The sequence below is a fragment of the Amblyomma maculatum genome, chromosome 8 (genome assembly GCF_055883805.1).
Source record: "Amblyomma maculatum isolate TAMU_Amacu chromosome 8, ASM5588380v1, whole genome shotgun sequence".
NCBI lineage: Eukaryota > Metazoa > Arthropoda > Arachnida > Ixodida > Ixodidae > Amblyomma > Amblyomma maculatum.
In genome coordinates, this window is record NC_139351.1 from 106,248,440 (window position 1) to 106,273,321 (window position 24,882).

The following is a 24,882-nucleotide window of genomic DNA, read 5'->3' on the forward strand; positions in this document are numbered from 1 at the left end:
AATGCGCTGAAGTGACTGCTGATGACTTAATGTAAAGATCTCCTTAAGGTTTGTTTCTATTTGCCTGGAAATATGCGATGCGATAGCAGCTTTTGGTTAAAAAATTCGGTAAGTTCTGAAATTGCGTTTATATGCTGCCGTGAACTATTTGGAAAGTTTGCAGTAAACTGTTTTGTTCCTTATTTGAACCGTGAAGCCAACAAGCCCTTTTAGGTTTTGACTGGCCTACAATATTCTGCAGTTTGTCTCCTGTCAGCAGTGAGCGTGGATCTCATATGCCACTGGGCATTTTCCAGGCAAGAAAGAAACCTTTTATGAACTCCATCGACACACCACATAAACCCAGTTTCCAAGGGCCTGGAAAGTCTTGAGGTGACAATAGCAAGTGCAAGTGACAGGCAGCGCAAGAAGAGTCCCCCTCACCTGACGGTAGTCAGCAATGAAGCGCATCACTTTGTCGCTGAGGTAGAACAGGTACACACCCAGGAAAACTATCAGGGACTTCCATAGGTAGTCATGTTCTTGGTCCTGGCCCAGTAGATTGAATGCCTGCGAGATGAGCCACCACGCACATTTCGCTCAACCAGCACCTCCTTCACTGCATCACTCCACCTCTCTAATCGCAATTATATTAGTAGTGAGGGAAGAGGAAAAAAACTTTGTTGGCCATAGATATTTTTGCTAACACTACTACACTGTAATCTCCGTGAACATGGCTGGGAGGTAATAAAAGCAAAGGTGACATTACAATCTCTGTTAGCAAGCCACTGCAAGGTGAAAGGTATTTCACAACTTTTATTAAGGCTGAATTAATGCAAAGGAAGAAAACGCAAGCATTTAGCACATAAATGCATCGGGCTATGCATCCAAGTTATGAGCTTAAAGGACACAGCAAATCTGTTAACACTTTGGCTCGCTTTATTCAGTCCCAAGAATTCAGTTTATTACGATACGCTCTTTAAATGGAATTTAGATGGAACCTGTGTATTACGGTACGCTCTGTTTAATTTCAAACAAGCTTAATTGGAATTTAGGTGGAACCTGTGGAATGAGGTGAAAGACGGCGCTGCCCAGCAGTGAGCCGACGGCTAGGCCCTCGAACACCATGAGCAGCCGGTGGTAGAGGGAGTGGCTCAGGAAAGGCACAATCACCAGGCCGGCCAGGGAGCAGCAACTGATCACCAGCACGGAGAGCATGCCAAAGCCCCACACTGCAAGGCAATGTAAGGGACATGCATGGCAGGGACACACAACATAGTAGTGCCAGCCCAGTTCATGTAAAGTGAAACCTCACGTGAAGCAAGCCCCCTCAACTGCAGGCATCTACTTGTTGCCGTGAAATTCCGTCAACTGCCTTGCACATGCTGGAGCAGCTGCATACATTCCTCCAAGCTAGATCTATGAAATATGCGTCCCATGTCCCCCCGAGCCTTAAGATGGTAACAAGACTCAAAATGCCCGAAGAGGGATCCAGGGAGGGTTCCAGCTAAAGTTTTAGACTAACAAAAAATGCCATTCGGCCAAGACTTCTACATTAACAAATCACAAAAGCCATGCACAGCAGTTTTCAAAATCTCTATGATGACAGGAGAGCAACCAATTGCTGTGTATTGCTGCAGATTCCTAATTCGCACTTTGGATTAAGGTTGTGATGAAGTGTGATTACAGAAGTGGGCCACACAGCAACAAACACATTCAAGGGTAAGTTTCTCGAAATACCACAAGCAATTCGAAGCATTCAGAAGAGCTCACAATTTCAGTGGGGGCAGAAAACTGCATGCTGTGCACCAATCTGAGAGTTGCTCGAAAGAAAGAAATAGCTATGATAAATAATTAGCTGAGCTGCAAGAAAAAGAAAATTAAATTCACGCATAAAGGAAAACAAATGGCTACAAAAAAAAGTTAGCGAGCAGCTGAAGAGGTATCAAATTTTGACAAGCTAAAAGGGGACAAATGAATGATACTTGCACGTAAAGAATGCGAAATATTTTTGTGTCAGCATGTGAATTGCCGATGTCAACGGCGTATAAAGCAACGTAGGCATTCAGTCTCCACAGTGTGCCACACCGGTCTGGGGACACAACAATGACGTCGTAGCGGTGCTACATTTCCAGCGAAGAGACAGTTGCTTGAACGGAAAAAACCAATACAACTGAATATATAGCTCCCGAAGAGTTTCTTGGTAGCATCGGACAACGCGCGGCAGCATGTCGGCTAAGCAAGGAGAGACATCTAAAAATTTGCAGCAATGACACTCATTAGAGTTTTCCTGCACAACTCCTGCGCAGTGAGGAGAAGGTCCAACTTTTAATTTGAGATTACTTCATCATTTTTAATGGCAGTGCAAAATCAGTTCACATGCTTTATCCACAAATTTCGTACATTCAAACCATTGTATCTCCTCCAAATTTCAAGAAACCACTTCAGCTTCCCTTTAAACAGCTAACTAAAGCTTTCACAGCTGTGGGAATAGTATTCGTCCCGATTAGGGCGTCCTGACCAGGCTAGAATTATCGTGCATAGGAACACGATTAAGAAATCTGTATGTTGCAAAGAAACAATTGTTTTTAAGAACACTTCCTTGTTTTAGATACATGAAGCCATGACAAACCAACAGTTATGCTCTTACCTCAGAGCAAATCAGAGAGGGGAAAGATACATGTTTGTTCCAGAACACAGTGAAATTACTTTTTCATAATTTCTTAACTTGAGAATAAAACACATTTATATAAAATGTGCTTTACTGCCACCCAATCTCTACATGTTTTGCACAAAGATCTGCCATGCATTGCGGGCACGAAGTGGCGTGTAATGTGTGAGTAACCAAATGAATAACCAATGTGAAGAAAACATATCGCTTACAATGTTCTGAAGTTACTACACGACTTCCATCCCTCTAGGACCGACTTCACCAGATGAAATTTGCTGCTGACTTCGCTGTCCCAGTTTGTCTGCTATTTGGCTCTTAGTTTACTTTCTGTACTAGTTTTATGCTGTCTTTGCAAGGCAAGTAAGTTTCCTTTTTGTAAGTTTCCTTTTTTTCAATGCCAGGCAGAACATGTAATCTAGCTCACTGCTGTGTTTTTAAGCAGTTAATAACTTACAACATATACCCAGTTCTCCAAGGTTGCATAGGATACCAAATCTCCAGGTGGCATCACAGGCCTTCTCCGCATCAAAAACACCACTAGCTAGTGCTGCCACTGCACTAATATGAATATTCCTCCATTAAAGCAGAGGCTAATGCATGCTGGCATGGAGTGGGATTGTGGGAAGGGTGCACTCACCCTGAGCCGGTGTGGGTCGCGTCTTGCCCCGGGGCGTCGTGGGCGCAGCAAAGTCGCACGATTGGTGCTGCATCTGGAAGAGCAGCACGGGGCAGAGGCGAACCAGCGCCTCGGCCATGCTGCTCTCAGCTGCTTCGGGAAACAGTCGCAGCAGTTCACCCACCGGAAGGCACTGCATACGGGTGGTGGAAGGAAAGGGGGCAGCAGTGTGAACCTGTGGCTATGAAGCAGCCAGGCAAGAAGTGGCCAAACATTAATTTACAGAGATCTGGACTTAACAATCTGTTAAAGATCTGGTGTTACCGACCCGCCAGTTTCCATTAAGGGTGTGTGAATTCCAATAATAACTATTGGATCGAATATCGAATCGAATCAAAAGAAAAACCCAAATATTGAATCAAATATTGAAGTTTGTTCAGCAAAGTCAAATACATGCAGTGCGTTCAAAAAACCTTCATTTGGCGCTCAAGGAAGCAGAAAAAATGTTCGAATTGTTGAATCTCCCAAAAACACTACTAACTGTTTGGGTCACAATAACTTTATCTAATTGATGCTTGGAGCATCCATGTCTATATATGAGATCTAAGCGACAATGAAGATATTTTGCGATTTCTTCAAGTGTTTTGCTTTTCGCACACTATAGGGAATGTCGAGGAAAATCGCGAGTGTCTCCTTGGCCATTTTTGCAGTGCGATACAGTAGCAGTGATGCCCCTTCGCAAATGGCCCTGTCACATTTTGAGGTCGCTTCACTGCATGTACCTTAAAAAGTGAGATGGGTTGGCGTGCTTCAAGCGCGGAGAAAGCGTGTGGATGTGAGAGAGGGAAATATGCGTAGATGTTAGAACGACATGATGCCATCCCTAAGTGCAACTAAAGGAAAAGCGACGCACAAAACAGTGACTGAAATGGCGTAAATTTAAGAGAGGTGAAACTATGCCGCTGGGCTATATTTTGAGATTTTCAACCACTGTTGTGCCTGCTACAGAGCGCACATTAGACTTGCGCGGACACCGCTGTTGCAAGCGATTGTTCAGAGGTCTATTTGGACGATCACTGGCTTCGCAGACCGAGCCTCAATCAGTGTGATCCCCGTCCAAATTAATGAGTGTAATAAGGAGGCAATTACTCATTGACGTCCACCCAAACGAGAGCCATACAGCTACAAAAGAAAGCTATACAGCTCTTAGAAACTTTGTAGTTACAGAAAAATTCCTCCTAGTCAGGAATCGACCACGGGACCACCACCTTTCTGTAGCAGTCACTTTACCAAATGAGCTAAGTCTGAGGAAGGTCAGTAGATCAGATGGTAGGGCGAGAACGAATTGGTCATTAACTCGTGGTAAGAATGGTGTGTCGAATATTTAGGGGAATACCCCAAGGTGGAGTAGATGTGTAATAAGGAAGTAATTAACATCCACCCAAGCATAGCCATACAGCTACAAAGGAAATCTATAAGGCTTTCTCAGAAACTTTGTAATGTAGGGGTGCATTTATTCAAGAAGCCCAGATGGATCCAGCTGCTCAGGATGAACTAGCAGCGGAGCGTCAGGTGTAGACAACCACCAAGGGAGAGGACAACTTCTGTACGACACTCCGGCAAAGCATATCGTTCAGATTATCAACAATGACTTGGCGCTCAGAGGCCAACAAGTGATAAGGACGCTGGCGCAAAGGTGGAGTTGTACTGGTGTCAATTGTGTGCGTAACGATAAACATGCAACCCAAAGCAGTGTGAGGAAGGTCGAAGGAAGATGTGAAGTTCTCTAGGAACGCAGCGCGCTGATCGCGTTGCGTGGGCGGAAGATCTGCATCAATGGTCTGTTGGAAAACATTGTGTGGTGTCGAAGCGGTCACTATTCGCAAGAGCTGATGACATTAACATTGAATGAAGTAGGAGGTTGGAAAAGTATTTACAAGAGCGGGATCAAGTTCTTCAAAACGGCCGAGACACTCGCCGCGTAGCATGATGGACGGGCAAGAAAATGGATTCAAGACGTAAATTGCACTAAGGCCATCTTCGAACTTGAGAACAGCAAATGGAAGCAGAAGGCAGGGATGATGTGAAGTGGCGACGGAAGGTGTGAAGAAGACAACCGAAGTAGTATCGCTTTCATAGGAGAGTGGAACAAGGGCAGAAAACGGAGGAATATCTGTGCCATTGACGGCAAGGAGTTTTGCAGACCGGGTAAGGACGTCACACAAGGTGGTATCACAAAGATGGAAAACAACTTCCGCGTGGGTACAGTCAAGAACGGCACGATGAGTGGAAAGGAAATCGTAGCCCAGGATGATGTCGTGTGAGCAGTGAGACAGTACAATAAACTCGATGGTGTATAAAACGTCTTCGATGAGAACCCGAGCCGTGTACGCCACTGAAGGATGAATACGCTGTGATGAAGCAGTGCGAATCAAAAAGTGCGGCGGTCACCTTGCGAAGTCAACAGCAAAGAGCTTCACTGATGATGGGTATGGCAGCGCCCATGTCAACAAGAGTGAGTATTGCACAAAATTCATGCAAAATTTTGTGTACCAGGAAACCGCAGCTGGAAACATCTTTTAACTTCCACTGCATGAGAGCAATTGTTGGTTATGTGCTAATTAAAATAATCATTTTTCCCCCATGCTGACCTAATCGTCGTTCATTCATAACAATTTGCTGTTTATTATATACTGGAACAGGAAAGAAAACTGGTATTAAAAAAGTTGAGTAAAAGGAATACACCCAATGGTTTTTTTTTTTTCTGAACCCGTTTGGACCGGTTCAAGCAGGGTTGAACCGGTTCGAACCAGAACGAATTGTCTCTCCGGGGCCGAACCCGAACCTGAAATGAACCCGAAAAAATTCCGGTTGAACACCCTGTTGTAGTCTTTTTCCTGACCAACTAAACTAACTTCTGGTACAACTAACATAACACTATCAACAAATCACTTCTGCAACCAGCCACTAACACTGGAATAAACTGCCGGAAACCACTGCTAGTGAACACCGCCACCGTGACCTCGAAAGAGGGCTACAGCCTATACACAGCTGCATCCGTTGTTGCTGTGCAAAACGTTCATTGGCACACCGGTGTTTTTTTTTTTTTTTTTTTTTTTTCCTTTTATGTGAGAGCCTTACTCCGTTATGAAAACCTGCATGCATTGCGACACTCAACAGTAACCATAAAATATGACGTCACTATGCAGATGGCCGGTGAATGCAACCGGATGCGGCAGCAGGTGGGGGACTCACGCCTTGAAATAAAAATGGATTAAATTGCCAAAACACCTCAAAACTCTGCAACTCTCAATGCTTTGAAGCGCGAAAGCCCAAATATCACCGCTCTGATGTGTAAACCACATGAATTAATTGCAGAAAGAACTTTGATTCATGTGGAAACATTTGTAGCAAAATTGTAGCCACTAAAAGTAATGTGTTCGCATTACCACCCATTAGCAGTCGTGTCTCTACCGAATTGTTTTGCTTTTCAAGGATCCTTTTACGTACTTGTACTGTGCGCTACATGTTGAGCTTTCTTCTTGAAAATCCTACAGTCCTTTAACCCTTGAATATCCAAATTACGAAACAATCAGAGCAAAAATCCTTACCTTCGCCCCCCAGCCAAGTGTTATGATAACAGATGTTCCCACTTTCAAAAGCGGCATCCCATATAATTTGGTACATGCCACAAAAATATTAGATATCGGCATATCGCCAATGAACAAATATTAGCATCCATTTTGTGCCCCCTAGTGTGTGACGGAGCAACTAAAATACCCCTAGACAGTCAACATTTCTTTTTTTGACAAACACCTTTCCACTTTCCTCGCAGCATTTATAGAAGAAGAAATTCACAGATCTTTCCTGTTCATACAGTCTGCTCACGGAAACATAACATATACTGACCAGCAGGCACTAGCTCGTGAGAACATGTTACATCAAACGTACCCAAGTGTCATGTAGTCCTTTAACGGCACATGGTGCATAAATGGTATGTCACAAATTCACGGCACTGAGCAGTAAGGTGCTAATAATATGACCCCTTTTCACTGGTGTGTCCTGCCTTGTTATACTTTACTTCCTTTTTTCTGAGTTTTGCATGAAACATTCCGCTTTAGCAATCTGTGTTGTAATCCAGCCTTTGTGCACCTAACTAACACCACAGAAAACCATTCTCATTTTCAACTCCCTCTGTAAGCAATGAAGATTGAAGTTTCAGAAAACTAACTAGAATGAACAAATAAACAGAATGCCTCCTTCTCTACACATGCACCATGAACACACAATATGTTCTGAAACTGGCATTCTCTGACCTTCTCCCTCGAGTTGTTGCAGTGCATGTTTCTTAGCAAGGACTACAGATTAGCAGATTTTTACAGGCACAAAATGAACCAAACAAATTATACCAAAACACCCTCATTCTTTTATGTGCAAACTTGGCATATCTGTTAATAGAGCGAAAAGTCCAGAACGGACCAGTTCAGCGAACCAAACCCAGCCTAATGGCCCATTCACGAGGGGCCGTAGCAGCAAGTTACAGAGCTCCTGTAGAGACGCCAAGTCCCACCTCGGGTCAAACGCATTCCTCACATGTCACTCCAATTTAAAACAAAACCTCTCCCGTCACACCACAAAAGCTGCTCGACGTTTGCGCACGCTAGTCTCGACTGGCATTTTGAGCCCAGACAAGACAGGCATTTTCCTCTTGCCTACGTGCGCTCACAAACTCATTCACTTTCACTTTGCTGGCTGGCAGGCTTCACTGTTGAAATACCTAATGCAACGCTAACTGCACAATGCACTGAGCCCGAAGTGTCACTGCAGTATGAGCCAGAACTAACGCAAACGCACACAAAGCAAATAAAAATTAAAACATGCACACCATTTTGGCTAATCTTTCTTCGCTTGTTAACCATACACAAGACATTACTGTATATGGATCATCACTGAATTTAATTTTCTCATCAGTTTTGGCATCAACAGCTGAGCAATGACTACCATAATTTCCGGTTTATAAAGCGCACCCCACCTATTTAGAGGCTTTCAACAAAAAATTTGTCATATAAGATTCATCCTTGTATAAGATGCGCCTCAATTTATTCAGATCAGGGCAGTAGGACTGTCTTATATACCTGAAAGAAGATTTGTTACGTGCACATGCTAATGATAGAAAAAAGAGGCAGCACTTATGCGGGAGAAAACTCTCGCTCAGTAAGAGCAGGAACTTTATTACTCAAAGCCTTGAAAGGCTTCATCTTGGTACGCGGTTGCCGATTTCTCGCGACGTCGCTCAGGCGACCTATTTCTGCTCATAATCACTCCCCTGAGCGTCGCTGTGTGCGGGGGCTCTGAAGCACGCGGCAAAGCACATGCAGGAAGGACAAAACACACATGCAATAGTCACCAAACAATGTTGTAAATAGTAACTGAAAAAGAGAGTCTGCTCGATCTGGCTTGGCAGCGTGGAAAAGGGCGGGGAGCACAAACGTCACCAGCTTTTGGCCTTTTGCCAGCGAAAAGAATTGCACAACACTATAACGACTTCAGATATTGTAATTGCAGGCGTCACTACCATTACGGTTTACAACAAAGTTCGCCTATGAACATTGTGCAAAACAAAAAACAAAACACACATAAGATGCACTGTTGTACAGGACGTACTACTGAAAATTCCGTCAAAACACCGCGTCTTATACACCGGGAAATACAGTATTACATATGGAGTCTAGGTCATGTGAGAGATGGAAAAACAGCAATATCATTGTGGCTTCTTCATTTGCGAATTCCTGTTCTTGAGGCAGGCTGAGTTCCAAATTCAATTGATTTACGGCAAAGGAGCTATTACGTCACAATTTTTACACCCCTCACATGACCTGGAGACTCCACTCTGACGTCACATTCATCGCTCGGCTGTTGAAACCAAAACAGGTGAGAGATGAAATTTAATTGTAAATTATTTGGCTGTCATAGGCAAATAGCTTGCGGCGATTCTGTGCGTAGTAATACCTCACATATCATTACAAAGCATGAAACATGCAACGAAAACTTATTTGGCTTATCTATGACTTGAATGCTGACGTTGCTTCCATTTATCCTGACCAAAAATGAAGATCTTCAAAGTACAAAATGAAATGGCAATAGGTGCCCCTAACACAAAATGCCAGCTGGAGGAACTACCCTCACGCTGACGTTAAAGAAGCTTGACGTATGTGTGCCAGTGTCTTCCTTTGTGTCGTGTCCTTTCCACATTGCCTGCATCACGAGACGAGAGCTGCTATGCCCAAACTTACACATTACGAAACAAGACTGGAAAAGGGCACACGCTTTGCCTTCTTTAAAACAGTTCACACGTAGCGTGCTGAGCTGCCAGAATGTGCCTTGCTTAGACAAACGGGAATTATCGCCAAGTGGCACCTTTCTGTGAAATTTATTTGCACGCATTTCAGGCCCAATGTTTGCAATCAGCACTATCAGTGAAAAAAAAACGTATGTCTGGTCAAGAGCACGGGCGGAACACGTGTGGCATGGACAGCCACACAATATGGGTCAAACACTTTCTATCAAAGAGATAATAAAGAGAAGGAAGGGTGCCATCTTGAAGGTCAAAGCAACAATTTACAGTCTACCACCATAATTCTTTCCTCTCTAATCCACGAACTACGAAACTTGCAAGCAGCTTGCTTGTGCATCCCGTATAGCCATTTCACAAAAGTTAGGCACTGTGACAATTTCATTTTTCACTTTGCAGAACATCATTCATCTCAGGCTTTACAGATGCCGGCTCTACCGCTCAAGCTTAGCAGCGCAAGCCAGCATCGAGGAACAATGCCGAGTTCTTCAGTTAACTTAAGACACAAAAACTCTGTGCACTGCAAAGTTGTTCCTTTATCTCAAACGCTCCAAGATGTTCAATTCTCCGCATAAAACAAGCCGTGCTGTGTTGTCTCCTTCCAAGGTGCTTACCATGCGTCATGTACGTAGTATACATCGTAAAAATTCATGCGAACTGAAGGATGGATTGTACAAAACCACCACCTATAGCTCTGAGGTTCATTTAAATTGAAGCTAGTACACACCTTGCGTTCTGAGGCCGATAGCACAAGCGGCATCAAATTTTTTTCAAATAAAATAATTCGGGCTTACCGATCATGTGATCAACACTTTCAATGCCCATACATGGTCCCTTAAAGGGCCACTGTCCAGGGAAGGACCTTTTAAGCGAAGGAGCCCAGTGTTTCGATCAGGTACCGGAGAATGTCTGTGCAAGATGCTACAGTGACACGCGCGCCGCAAAGCAACGAAAATACAAATCAAACCTATCTCATGCTCTCCTTCGGGAAGCCAGCTTTCCCATTCCCTGTGCTGGCCCGTCGAGCTGCAGCTATGACATATTTGTCGGAAACGACGTCCATTGGTCAGTCTCGCTGTCTGAGGGTGAAGGATGGGTATCTACCACTCGCTGCACGCTTTTCCCTTGCCATGGCCAGACTGAACTCAGCGGCGCGTGTTCCCTCGCTCTTTTTTTTTTTTTTTTTCGCGCATGCGGAGTGCCAGTCCCACCTCCAGCCAAACGTGGAGGAGGAAGGGGAATTTGTCTTGCGGAGGCTAGACGAGCAAGCAGGAAAGTGAAAAACTTTTGCGAGGGAATGGAAGGAGAGAAGCACGACAGAATCGGGTGATTGCGGTAGCTGTAACTGCGTTATTAGTTACTCCTTTCAAAAACATTTTGCGGCCTTGCATTCTGGGGGTGAAGTCTCAGTCACCGGGGAAGAAAATATTTTCGACCGGAGGTTGGACAGTGGGCCTTTAATACACAGCCTGAAGGGTACTGCCAATGCAGGTAGAATACCTGTGCACATTTTTACAAGTTTATGGACTTAAGCCAATTAGACAAAGTATGAAAATTGAGAAGCGTTCTTAAAACGCTTTCTTACAAGTTCGGTACACAGCAAGAGTGATATACAGACCAAAGACTGTAATGCCATGTTAAAACAGGATGCAAAGAAATGCAGAACTACTGACAAAGGCTGCACCCCATGTTTTAAACAATTGAATTGTTTTGTTTCTCTCCTCAAAAGCCACCTATCACCTTAATCAAAGCATCACTCACACTTTTATTGACACTGGTGGTGGTCGTGACAGACTTTAGGTTAGAATTAAACGCTCACGAGTCACAAATAAGGAAGCTTTCATCTGTGAATGCTTATAAACTTGACTCAAATGCTGTGATGTGCACAGCTATGTACAAGTAAAACATCAGTGAGTTAATATTAGCAAAGCTTATACTGTTTAGCCTCACTGGTTTCAACATTCTTATGTTCATAAGATCATCAATTTCTTGTGCAGCACAAATTTTTTATATGTCTGTTATAAAAATTGTTTTCGAATTCAATATGCCCATTTGCAAGAATTGTCCCTATACTGCTTAAAAAGTAGCATCTAGAAGCAGTGGATCCTGTGGCTTTTTCTGGCTATGCCATCGTCTATCCAGCAACAAAAGGCATAGTTATCGAAAAAAATTGATTTAAAAATACTCCCACCAGTCAATTAGGACTTGCAATTTAGTTACTGCAACGGGCTGGTTCAGTGTACGGCAGCCTCTGATTTTTGCTTAAAACAGGCCTGTGGTTGCCAGTACCTGCATTTTTGTTTTTTTTTTTTTTGTCTTCTGTGGCTTCCAGCTAGAATGACAGTGGCATCATCTAACACTATTGCTGAAGAATTAGCAGAAAATAGCTCAGAAAAGGAAAATGCACCAAGAATTGCAGATGGGTGTTTGGTGAAAATTTTGGTGGGGACAGAACAAAATAAGGTGAAATGCATAAGAAAAAGAATATATATATTAGACATTTGGGGGGTTTAATGGTCCAATGAAAAATGTGCTTGCCAAGCTGCAGTGCAAAATTTTTCTTATTTTAGAACGTGACATCACACTTGTTTTTAATAAATTGCCATCCTGTCAGTTATTGTGACTCTTCTATGGTGCCTTGTTTAATGAATGCATGGGGAAAAGATTAATTCAGCAATGACGGTGTACAGATAAAAGGCTTAATAATAATGAAAAACTGGGCCAGCAGATGTGGATTCATATTTAAGCCATGCGAAAAACGTGGGCAAAGAGAACGAGGTGAGGCCCTCGCAAAAGGTAGGCAGTCAAATATTCTTTCGTGGAAACAAACACTTTTTGTTAAGAATGTTTAGAGGCTTCAGCACATCTAGACTAATTTTCCGTCCTGCCCAACACAGAGCAGACAGACCAGTTTACAAGCTAAAAAAGGTAAGCAGAATTTGTGCTTTATGTCCGGCAGTTATGCATTAGTAGAATGAAGCAAGCTTTACAAGCCATCTATTCCAAAAAGTACTCTTGACCCTCAAGATGTCAGGCTGAACAAACTAAATTTAATCTTTAATATTGTAAACAGTATACTCACAACAGTGGCATCTCCTGGTTTAAAAAAACAAACATTCAGCCATGAAGATTGCCATTAGAATGTGATAAGTTACGCATGGTACAGATGCAAGGTCACTCAGCTACTATGTCACTGCCATAATCACAAGGTCAGCTATCTAAGTCCACCTATGAAAAGTGGCAGATCAACTCGGCCCTTACTGACGCACCTTCCCTTTTCACTAAGATAGCGAAGTCGGAGTAAATCCCAGACACCACACCAGCTACGGTGTGCTTGAAAACAAAGATAAGAGCCTCTTGCGATGCCAGCTTCAGCAAATAGATTGTTGAGATTAGGAAGCCACTCAACTGGACATGTTCGCTGATCGGAAACGTGTGATGGGGAAAACACACCAAGCAGGGAGCACAAACTTTAAGCGAAGTACGAACAAGTACCACCCTATCTTCGCAATTGTAGTTTACCTAATCAAGCTTACCTTGACAATTAGTCAAAATCACACTAAGTAACCAGAATTACGCTCACATCTGTGTCTTACGTCTATTCCTTGGGAATAATGCACAATTCAGGCCCGTGTATTTCCTACAGTGTGCACTGTGCATGGTGATAAATTCAAAAGCAGTGAATAATCTAAAATGCTTGTTTGTTTGTTTTTTTTTGTTATTAACTGTACTCATTAAGACCTGCTGGTGCCTGCAAAATAAATACAAAATATAGTTAGCGCTAGCCGGAAAGATAATCCATCACACGGAAGCGCTAAGCGAATCAAGAGAAATGGGAACACGTCCGCACTTCATTAAAGCACGGTACGGTGCATCGAGTACACGCCCGACAAAGGATCCTAGGAAAAACCAGAGGATGCGGGCTACTGTAGCAAGACTAAACAACAGGAAAAACAATGGAATATGAGACACCATTGAGGCAGAACGAACCGTTTCCTCCGTCAGAGTGCAAGCTCTACTTTCAATGCGCATAAAACGCATAGGGCCACATAGAAGATTGCATGCTGGGTTTGATTTTTATGAGCAACGCTCTCCAACAGATACTTTAGTGTGTTTTTTTTTTTCAATAAAGTAACGGCGATGCGTACACAAATAGTACAAAAAAAAAAAAAAGTTGCCTCGTGCGAGCGCGCTCAGGAGGTCGTCGGAATGAATTATGCTCGTGCATGACAAAGTCGACAACTCACCTCGGCACCTTCGTCACAAAGTTCACTACCATTGAAAGGCGGCGAGCAGTTGAGTGCCTCAAAACGGTGGGACAGTCTTGACGTTCGGAGAGCGTTTAGTAACGACGCCAGCGCGTCACTCACGTTGCCCGGCGCTTTGAAGAACGGTTTGTATCGATGCAGTGCGAGTTCGGCAAGTTTTGTAACGTCTTCGAGATCAGCGGCGCGGGCAGGCTGCGGACAGCACCACACCAGTAGCAGCAGTAGCGCGAACGGCGAACACCACCAAGCACAAAGTAGGTTTGCAGCGCGAACTTCGTACATGTTGGCGTCAGTTGAAAGTCTGTGCCGCCCACGTCGTGCCTGCGAAAAACACGTCTCAACACCCAACACGTCAGGGCCGCGAGAAGACCGCCCGCAGGCCACAGTCGCTGAGTAGACTGTTGTGCTGTGCTGATCCACCGTCACAGAAGAAGACGCGGGTATATTTGACCTCATGCTGACTTTTGAAAGACGCCCGCGCTGACCGCTCCACAAGTTACACGCGTGGATCCGCGTTTACGGCCGGAAACCATGCACCGCTACTCGCTAACGTGCGCTGACAGCTCTGCAGACGAGCATATTCGCACGCAGCTCAAGGCTTGGCTTGCCGTTGCCGGCTTGCCGCGTCAGCGCCGAGCCAACCGAGCTCGAGCGCCGATTTTTTGCACGTCGGACGGGAAGGATCACGTGACAACAAGGGTGTTCGCGCCAGCGGCGACTTTTCCGCGCGTCAGCGCCGTATGACGGGGCGAAGCTGGAAACAACACGGCCGGTCTCGAGGGAGAGCGCGCTTCTCGCTCTCTCCTCGAGACCGGCCGTGTAAACAGTTTGAGGCGCGCGCCGACGAATCGCGCTCAGCTGCGCTCAACTGGGTCTGTCGTCTGCTAGGCTGTTCCTTCTTAAGGACGTCTTATCGCACCTCAGACGAACAAGCAGCGTGAGTAGGCGAATGGTTTTGCTCAGATTTTATCTTTCGAAGATCAGCGCCGCAAAAACCAAGTTAGTAAAATATAAAGATACGCCGAACACGCTCCATCATGCGAAAAGACGAAGAACGCATATCGTTGATTTGTTATACTTCCTGCGTAAAGGCTCTTTTCATCTCTAGAAAGAGAGGGTAGTTATACAGCACGCTTCCTGTTCGTCTGAGGTGTGAGTGAGAAGACTTTATTTACACCGACATGGGCCTCGGGGCAGGGGCTCAGCCAGGGGGAGGGTCTCCTTAATTGCCGGCTTTCCTGCGCCGTGGCCGCAGAGAAGGTCTTGGAGTAAGTCTCCTTCGCCAGGCGTAGGACGATCTTTTGTAGGGCGGCGGATGTAGGACTTCCAGGTAATTTGATCAAGGGGATCAGTTTCTTTAGCTCCCGAAGAATCGGGGCATTGCCAGATTAGGTGATTTTGACTCAGAGGTACGTTGCAGAGATTGCAAGCCTCTGGGTCCCCTGTCAACTCATTATGCTGAGCTGAGGTGTGATAATGTGGGGTGACGTCCTTAAGAAATAACAGCCTAGCAGACGACAAGCCCAATTGAGCCACAAACTGTTTCCAGCCTCGCCCCGTCATACGGCGCTGACGCACGGAAAAGTCGTCACTCGCGCAAGCGTCAGCTAAAGGCATACAAGGAGGGGGAATGAATGAAGGAATGAAAACTTTATTGGTTCTTTAAGAAGTAGTAGCGGTAGAGGGAGTCTTCGTCTTGAAGTCTGTGTCCTCCTTGGCCGTGGGTGGGCCCCTAGTCCAGGGCTCCACTGAGTCGGGCCACCTCGCTTGCGTGTGCTATGAGTGCCCTTTGGGCCTCTAGCTCGCAGCTGGCGAACCGGCTCTCCCATTGCTCCGCACTTGGTGTTTTGTGTTTGTGAAATGCTTGATTCCTTCCGCACTCCCATGTGACATGATATAGTGTTGGTTTTGCTCCGCACCACGCACAGTTGGCGCTATATACTGTGTTGGGAACATCTTATTTAATATGTATAAATTTGGGAAGGAGCCTGTTTGCAGTCTTCGCCATCCTCAAGCTTCCTCCTTAGATAAATGTTTCTGTGGTGGGGGTACTGGAATTAGCCCCTTATATAGGTTTAGTAATTCCGAATAGCTGTCCCCGCAGTTAATCTGGGGTTCATTCAGGGTTAGTGACGTTCCTGCTCGGATAGTCATTCCTCGAGCTAGGCTGTCTGCCCCTTAAAAAAAAAAAAAACCTTGGCGACGTATAACCTACGTCACGGCTATTGCCATCCTGGTCCTCCTTGCCCTCTCAGAAGAAAATATTCCCCACCCCACAAGAAACTAACCAGAGAAGAAGCAGTCACCCTCCGAAAAATCCAAACCGACATGCCACGTCCACGGCACCTTACTACACATAAATCTCGCCCACCACCTACAGACATGAATGCGCATTTTGCAACGTACCAAACACCCTACTGCAAGGGACCAAATGGTATACTATAACCCAGTATCATGGCCATAACCGAGGTGCAGTGGGAGAGACAGCTGTCAAGCCCCAGCCTGGAGGATCAGCGAAGTCTGGTCAACCGAACTCGGGAGATGGCTCGGGTCCACGGCTTCCTGGACTGAGGAGGCTGCCCAGCTAGGGCTGAATATTTCACGCCTGCTCATAATAAATGTTTGTCTCTCTCTCTCGGTTGTGGTACAGTGGCTGGAAGGGTGGGGTAAAGGCAAAGACAGCCATTGATGCACGACCGACGGACGTCCTTTTAATCCGTTTATGTTCGATGTACAGCCTCGTCCACTTCTAGCTGTAACACGCTCACTGCTTTCAAATCGTCATTGCTTCCGGCCAGGCCAAGCAATAAAGCTAAGAGGCAGGATGTCCGGGTCCCTGTGTGCTTGCATCGATTTGCATTAATATGTGTCTGCGTCGGACGCAATGTTGCTTTGAAAACAGTGGCTAGAAGTGGCTGACACATCCGTCGGATTACAAGGGGCTTTATATTATCGCCGATTATCGTCTGGAGCTCCGGATCATACTTGAAGGCGGACATTCGGACGTTTCCTGGAACTTATTCGCAGGGCTCCCTTGTGGTGTAAAAATTTGCCGTTAACATTTGTGTAAAGCTCAGCAAGCATGTGTTACGGAAATTTCACTTACATGCTAATGCTGCAATGCCTCGTGAAGGGATATATGCAATAATGTTTGTAGTTTCGTTTTCTGCTTTACTTTCATTAACAAGCACTGACAGCAGTACGTGGTACGTGTGCAATTAAAATTTCCATTCCAGGGCCACATATGTGAGCTGAGCTTATACAAACGTGATTGTAATATTAGCATTTTCGATCCCAGGGATTGCAACTGTCTACACTAAAAAAATATCCATATTAAAACTGCAGATAAAAATATTTCACAGAATGGCATGGTAAAGCAGGCCAGCTGGAGTATACTAAAAAGTCTACTTGAATATTTTTTTTTTCTTGGCCGTGACAGGATACATTCCCAATTGGAGATGCGGAGGTAAAGGTATATTTATTGAAACCTATAATATTTCGGAACTGGTGAGGAGATGACCGAGTCTTCAGGCTACTCTCCTCATGCAGACCGCGGGATGCCAGGAGCAGCCGTTGCGGTCTTACAAGTCTAAGCTGTACAAAGCTTCCCGGCAAAAGAAGGGAGGATAAAATTCGAGTTAGCTGCGCTGAATTTTGAATAGATCCAAGCACGCGCGCATATGATGCATCTCATTCAGAAATTAATAAATAACTGCAGCCATGCAGAATACCAATTGATACAGAGGGAGAGAGAGAGAACTTTTATTCGTCCAACAGAGTGACTATTGATCCGCTCTTCGGGGCTTAGACCAGGAAGGTGGGACAGTCTCCTTATGTTGCAGGCCGGTAGATTTTGATTCCGGCGGCATCTTCGGCCAATCGAACAATTTCTCTTTGGGCTCTTGGGTCTGAGCTTCAAGGGTCTCCCAGGTGTCTTTAGTTATATTTTTAGCCCTGCCTGGTGACTTTGCACATTCCCATATTATGTGATCTAGAGATCCCCTTTCCTTACATAATGATCGAACCAATTGATACAAACATAGTTTGACCAGAACCTGGCATTCAGTTTCATAACGTTTTTATGTTGTCTTTTCCAACATGCCACGCAGACGAAACATAGCATGCATGTTATAAATGTTTGCTGATATGGCCAAGACGTGGAGTGCATATGCAGAGGAACTGACTAGCAAATTTTTTCAGGCAAAGACAGCCATTGATGCACGACCGACGCTATCTGGAGAAAAATACAAACAAACACATTCCCTAATCTTCAAATTTTAAATAAGATAAGCCCAACAAAATACACGAGTTACTGTCCTTGGTGCGGTGCAAGCCCTTTCACATCTCTTGGGAATGCCAGGACAAACCTGACCCAACGTTAATAGTGCCATGCCCGACACACGAGCAGTGGGAGGCGGCCCTGACCAGCGACAACCTGGACCAGCAAGCCTGGATTATCCAGCTAGTCCGCAAGTCAGCTGCTGCCAGCGGAGCCCTGGACTAGGGGCACCGACCACCCAGCTCCTGCGAATATTTACTGATTATATGCTCATTAAAAGTTTTCTCTCTCTCTCGGTGAACACATGGTCCTCAAGGGACACGTAGCAAGGGAGCGCGCGCAAAGATCGAAATGAGTGTAGAATCGTTGGAACGGCAAACAATTGAGCGAGGGAGCGAGGGGATACCTAAAATTACAAAGCACAATGTATAAATTTGCCTAGAACATAAACAATTTATAAAATGCCTAAAAAATATAGTGTTTTCTTTTTTCTTTTTACTTCTGTTGCCCTCCGAGTTATTTTATCTGTCTAGAGGTTTATAATGTTGATGCTTTGACGATGTAGCTTTTGGAAATATTGAAAGTTCTTTGTTGTACAGAAGGAAGCGTGCGAAAATGGCGTCTTCCACAGTGGACGCAAGCACTGTGAACGCGAGAAGAAAAGCACTTTTCGCGGCTGTGTGCTCGATCTGCGTTGAAAGTGGCTTCTCGGGCGCAGAGCGAGCGGCAGTTGAATCTCTCGTTGAAATGCTTCAGAGCTGTAAGTGGCGAAGCGAGCGCTAACTTGGCCAATACAATTGTATGGTGACAGTTGTATTGCTTACGTTATAGTGTGTTTGTACCACATTAGGAGTTTGACGCTTCTTTGGGCTCGCTACTGTGATTAATTTTCCTTACTTCGTCGATGCTTACATGTTTCTAAGTGCTTGCTGAGTGTCATCACTCTTCGTACTCGGAGAAAGCGTCAATACAGCAAGAAACGAAGTGCACAAGAAACGAAGTGATCGAACTTGCACATTGCATTGTAAATGCAGGGTAAACCTGAAACTGTGCCCAAGCATCACTTGATAAGTGTGTAACATTGTACCTCTTGATTCTCCTAGGTCTTTTTGAGCTCGCCCGAAGTAGCAGGGCCTTCTGCGAGCTATCTGGAAGGACGGTGATCTTGTCCGGGGATGTCTTCGTGGCCCTCATCGAAATGGGTACGAGTAGTAATTGCTACATCACTGTATAGCTTGTATGAAACATCCGAAATGAGGAGCAGAGCTGTATTTTGCCGGATTCCGTGGGAGAGCGCTTGCTGGCAAAACTAGAGCAGATCAAATTTCGTTTCCATAATGTTATGCACATCTAGCGTCGCCAAACTGAAGTCGAATTTCGTAAAAAGAGACCCGTGTCACTTTTCCTCTCCTGTCTCATTGTTATAAGTTATTGGAGCTACTAAAATAGCAGCATGTGCATTGCAGGTATCAACGTGGAGTCATTATGGAGCTTTGCCAAGCGTCCCAACCGCATCACACTGCCAACGCGTAAGAATTGCAGTTTATTTTTCTGTGCTTTACTATGACGCATTCATTCCACGACTGTTTTCATTGTAGATTTGTTTAATCACACGGACATTTTAGTTTGCATATTTGAGTGCTCATCACTGAGGCTCTGATCGTTTAATGCAATATCATCAGAAGCCTCATTGGGGAAAAAAAAATGCAGTGTTGGTCATAAAATTCGATCATTGCCTGAAGGGTAGTATGGTTTCTGCGTATCTTCATTACGTCCATGTCACCACCCATAGACAACTGTAGGGAAGCGTAACCACCAGCTTGGTGAACCGAAGAGATGTTGGCTGTGTGTAGGCAGACAAATAAGGATCCACTAGTACAACCATTAAACCCGACACAAAAATCAGATGCAAAAGCACCAACAGCTTCTAACGCTACTGCACTGCACGCACATCACGTAATTAGACATCCTTGTGGATTTTTGAGGTGATTTTTTCCTTCTCTGCTAAGTTTTAATGGATGCAAAATTAATAAGACGCATAAGCTGATAATCTTTTTTCTTCACAATTTCCAGTTTTTTGTTCTAAATGTGTTGATGTAGCTTGCACTTCTTCACTAATAATTTTTTGCACATTTATGCACCAAGTTATCACTGATGATGCATGCCAGCGAAGCACTTGATTGTAGTGTCAGTGCAATTTAAGTGGCAGTTGCACTGACATCCAAACTTATCAATATAATCAGTGGCTCACAAATGAACAGACATATTGTTTGCGGTAGTCCTTAGAAGGGTCGTGATATGTTAACATTTTTTCTTTATGTTTGCGAAGCGCACATGCCTACGAGTCGGATGAAGAATACGAAATGGTAGCGTGTGAGCAAAACTTTCTCCACACCTGCTACAGGCCTTTTCTCGACCCGTCAGAGCGACTGTCTTTTTGGTCTGTAGGGAGGGCATGGGGAGCCTAATCCTGAACTAATTCCCATTGTACGAGCACAACTTAAGTCTTCAATAGCACGATGCTATTTGACCTCAATTTGAAAAATTTTATATTGAGCGCAGCATGGATGGGAGGCACACATCACAGTAGTCATGATGGAGCACCACTCAGAGCTTGCACGCTTACCGTTGTCGTAAGAAGACTGTAAAGCACATAGCCTCATGTTGTGGTGACTGCCATTCAAACATAGAGGTCAAGGTGACACCTGCACCAGCTACCTTTATAGCCAGTAACATAAAAAAGAATGTTCTTCCAACAGTCATTATCTGGTTAATGTACATGTACAGTAGGATACGAAGGAACAGCTGTTGCTAACTATGGATGGTAGAACGCAGCGTGCGTATCACTCCACCAAACAGCCTTTTATCCCAGACATCGAAATTCTTAAACTTATAACTTAGGCTGATGGCTAACTTTTTATTTTGACAAGCAGAATAGCTTTAACAGCAGACTTTGTCAGAGAGGAATTGTGTGTGGTGGCTTTTACAGTCTCAAGTCCCATCACACTATAGTGCTGTCACTGTTGTTTGACTTAGGCGTAAAACACCAGTGTCTCTGTGCCTCGAAGTGTCATGTCTAATTGCACCTTGTTCTGGGCCTTGGTAGCGGGCTTGCAGACACGATCGCCAACACCAAAGATTCTGCAGGCGGGCGACAAGAAGCCTCTGCCACCACACATTCCTGAGCACATGGCACCCTTTCCCGATCCGCATGCGTACATCCGGACACCCGTAAGTGAATCGAAAGCAAACTACATCCTTTATATGCTTATACAATTGGTTCAGCTGCTTTTATTGTTACGATTACTGTCACCCATATCAAGCTCCAGTTTTTGGGCATTTTTCTACTTGCGTATCTCTCTCCTTGTATCGGCAATCTGCATAGCATGCTTCTTCAAGACTGCATTTTTAGGTGTACACCTCGAAAGGTGATTGTGTTCATGTATTTTTGGTGTTTCAACTTTCCGTATTTATTGCAGCATTTCATGAATGCAAGCAATTGCAAAACTGTTGTAGTCTGCTGTTTTGTCCCGCTGTTGTCCCGTTATTTCGGTGCTTTTCCATCTGTAACACCTAGGCTTCTGCGAGAGCTTTCAGTAATTAATAATATATAGCGTATTATTTTATTGGGCTGCTTCATTATGGTGTAGTGTAACCACATGCACCTGCTGCAGATATGCTTATTTCTTTTCATTGTTGCAGACCCACAAGCAGCCTGTGACCGAGTACGAGGCCATTCGGGAGAAGCTCGCCAGCCAGAAGCGAGATGTGGAGCGTGCCCTAACCCGTTTTGTGGCCAAGACTGGCCCCACTCAAAGCCTCTTTGCCGACCAGTCAGCCCCATTTCCCTGTGAGTACCATGTAGCCTTCTTTTTTTCGTGCTGCCTTTCGGAATGCATTAGCAGATCTGTGAAGATGCTAAATAATGCGACTAAATGATTTGTTAAACCTATTATTACAGTGAAGCAGTTAATGGCTTGCTTGACATCAGTGCTGTTGTGGCATAATGCGTCTCATTGCACTGATGCCTGTGGCAGTGGGAAGCTGTCTGAGCATACTTAGAAACTAGTTGCCATTTATACACATACAGCATTCACCGTGTGTACAAACTGCATTGAAATTAAATTTGAATACCTTTGATAAAAATCTGGTTTCATTTTGTACAAGGGTCGCTAGTCCTTGTGCTTTTCGGCAGAACACTCGGAAAGCATGTGATGAAAGTCTTTGCCGCATGTAGAAGAAAGTTTGGCACATCTGCTCCTGCGAAGATAGCAAGAAGCCCGTTATGCTTTCTGCTTTGTTTGCAGTGATTGCTTGCAAGCCCATGTCCCAACCATACTTGGCAGCACTGTTGCCCAAGGATCAAGTGTTTGAACAGCAAGAGGAGGAACAGTCCAAGAGCAGCCCTGAACGGCCACCAGAGCTCGTAGACAATCCTTACCTGCGTTCGGTCAAGATGCCACGGAAGCGGAAACGGTGATTTCGCTCGCCAGCAAAGCGTACAGCTGCTTTGAGGGAAACTACAGCGCATGTTCAGCGAGCGGAGTCCCAACTGTGCCTCAGTGGACACCGCATCAGAGTCGCGCGTGCAGCCATTGTTCTTGGCTGGGTGAACGGTTCTTCACGGCAAAAAAAATCTGGTACCTGATGGCTTGCTTCACCCAGAACAATGAATGTGTGCCATGCAGGAAGGAGGTGTAATGTGACACTAACTGCTTTCGTGAACGGCACGTGCCTGTGATATTGGATTTCAGAGGTGTTTCAAGAACGATTTTTTTATTTTTTTTAGGCGAGTGTGCCCGTCTTTTGATCTGCTATCACTGAAGCATTGCTAGAAGCTTGACTAGCATCATGAACTGCTGCAACAAATTGCGATGTGTCAGCAACAGCACTGTGTGTACGTACGTGTGCTAGGCCTCAAGCAAGTCTTTTTAATAAATTATGTGGACTGATGCAATTGCTTTTGTCTATAGAAATATTTGGCCAACATTGCATGCTAGGCACTGGCTGCTGATTGGCAAATTAGATGTGGCAAAGCTTGATGCAGTTCTAGAGACTGCCATTGTGGCCAGTGGGGTCAGCAATAACTTAACATATCGCTGCAGTACAAATGCTCTCAATTCAGCATGCATTAAAATGAGAGCACAAAATGTTTGGGCATATCCAGAAAATGTTTTTGGAGCATCCTAGTGCTGAGGATACGGACATTTCAAGAGGACAAGGGCAATATTTTTCAGCTTGTACTTAATGACATGAGATTAGCGTAACAGCAATCCTTTCCTAGAAATGGTCTGACTGTTAGAATATGTTGGCTGAACTGAATGCACGTGGTTTTCTGTGGACCAAGCTCATACAGTTTTTATGGGACAAATTCTGCGGACTGACATATAACATTTTCTACCAGTTGGTGAAAATTTTGACAGCATGCTTTAAAGGCTGGTTACTATAAAAATCAGGGCAACCAATTTTCCCACAAACTGCTACCTTTTTTTTCTCAACTCCATTCATTTAATTGACTAGAAAAAAACCGTACCATCAATATTCACTACGCTGGTTTCCTTTTTTTTTTTTTCTTGCTGCACTGTTCTATAATGGAGGGCTGAGGAGCAATTTTGGCCACTTGGGAGTCTTTAATGTGCGCTGACGTCCTGACATCGCTCAGCACAGGGCTGCCTCTATTTAATTTAGGCTTTGTGGAAAGATAGGCACAGTATACTTTTGGGTGAACAGCTACACTTATTCGGGTCTAGGTCACACCACCTTTTTAAAAATGTTGACACAAGGTACAATTTCCATATTTTTTCCTTGAAGTTCAGTTTTGGGGAAAGAAAGGTGTCATATGCTTTTGGGTGGTCACATCAAGGTCACATCTTTTTGAAGGTCAAGCGGACACTTTTTAATGAAGCTGCGGAAGGGAGTGTAAAGCTTTTGCTTTAAAACCTGCCTTGATGGCATCTCAGTTTGCTTATAAAAACGACCATTGGTAACAATACCTGTACAGTTAAACCTGGATTTAGTAGATCATTTAGAAAATTCTTCGATGTTGCCAAGTTTACTATTTCTAGTTTGAGCTTTCGTCCTGCATCACCCTTTCGGATCTTGACATGAGAAGAGCACATAAAAAATTATGGACTTTTCCAGGACATCATTGCATCCAGGTTAGACTCCTGCCCATTTTAACTCCAAGAGTGAAAGCAGCCCTTTTGTCTTTAGGACCTAGTAGTGTACTGGTACAGTCAAGTATAAATTTGACCCCAGTATCTATATAACTCTGTGTACCCTTGTAGGGTACCTAAAGATTAGAGGTGCGCCAATATTCAATATTACGAATCGAATCTGTTTATTGTTCGATTTGTATCCATATTTGCAAAATACCGAAGACACGGCAAATTCTCGAATTCACAGCAGTTTCACTTCACTGCTTGACCGTGTGGACCAAAACGCAATGGGGCCTAACCTAACGTAACAAAATGCAAACATCCATTGTACAGGTGTTCACCAGGTGAAATTATTGTGATGCAAATGGTTTTTGGCACTTTCTTTAGGCCCATTCGATAATAGCTTTTGGTTAATTAGGGTATCTTTTTCTAGTCCCTTGAAAGCCGAATGAATGAGAGTTTACTGTATTCAGAAGCGATATGACAGCTCGTCCGATTTCAAGCACTTCCTTTTTGCACTAGAAAATGCTACTATACGAAATCCTGTATAAAATTTATA

General features: G+C 44.4%; 2 protein-coding genes across 2 annotated transcripts in view; one reads left to right on the top strand and one right to left on the bottom strand.

The window, feature by feature from the left end:
- The window catches only part of LOC146182125 (metal cation symporter ZIP14-like), a 30,282-nt gene extending 15,657 nt beyond the window's left edge, over nt 1-14,625 (bottom strand). Inside the window, exons 1-4 of the mRNA XM_084577133.1 lie at nt 13,866-14,625; nt 3,288-3,459; nt 1,042-1,211; nt 424-549 (exon numbers count right to left, since the gene is read on the bottom strand). Coding sequence (XP_084433259.1) covers nt 424-549; nt 1,042-1,211; nt 3,288-3,459; nt 13,866-14,342 — 945 coding nt within the window. The 5' untranslated portion in view covers nt 14,343-14,625. The remainder of the gene's footprint in view (nt 1-423; nt 550-1,041; nt 1,212-3,287; nt 3,460-13,865) is intronic.
- Nucleotides 14,626-18,760: 4,135 nt separating this feature from the next.
- Nucleotides 18,761-23,122, top strand: Taf8 (TBP-associated factor 8). Its single transcript, XM_084577136.1, has 6 exons — nt 18,761-18,925; nt 19,269-19,367; nt 19,632-19,694; nt 21,272-21,396; nt 21,868-22,015; nt 22,473-23,122. The coding sequence occupies exons 1-6, from the start codon at nt 18,781-18,783 to the stop codon at nt 22,643-22,645; spliced, it is 753 nt and encodes a 250-aa protein (XP_084433262.1). The 5' UTR covers nt 18,761-18,780; the 3' UTR covers nt 22,646-23,122.
- The last annotated feature ends 1,760 nt before the right edge of the window (nt 23,123-24,882 follow it).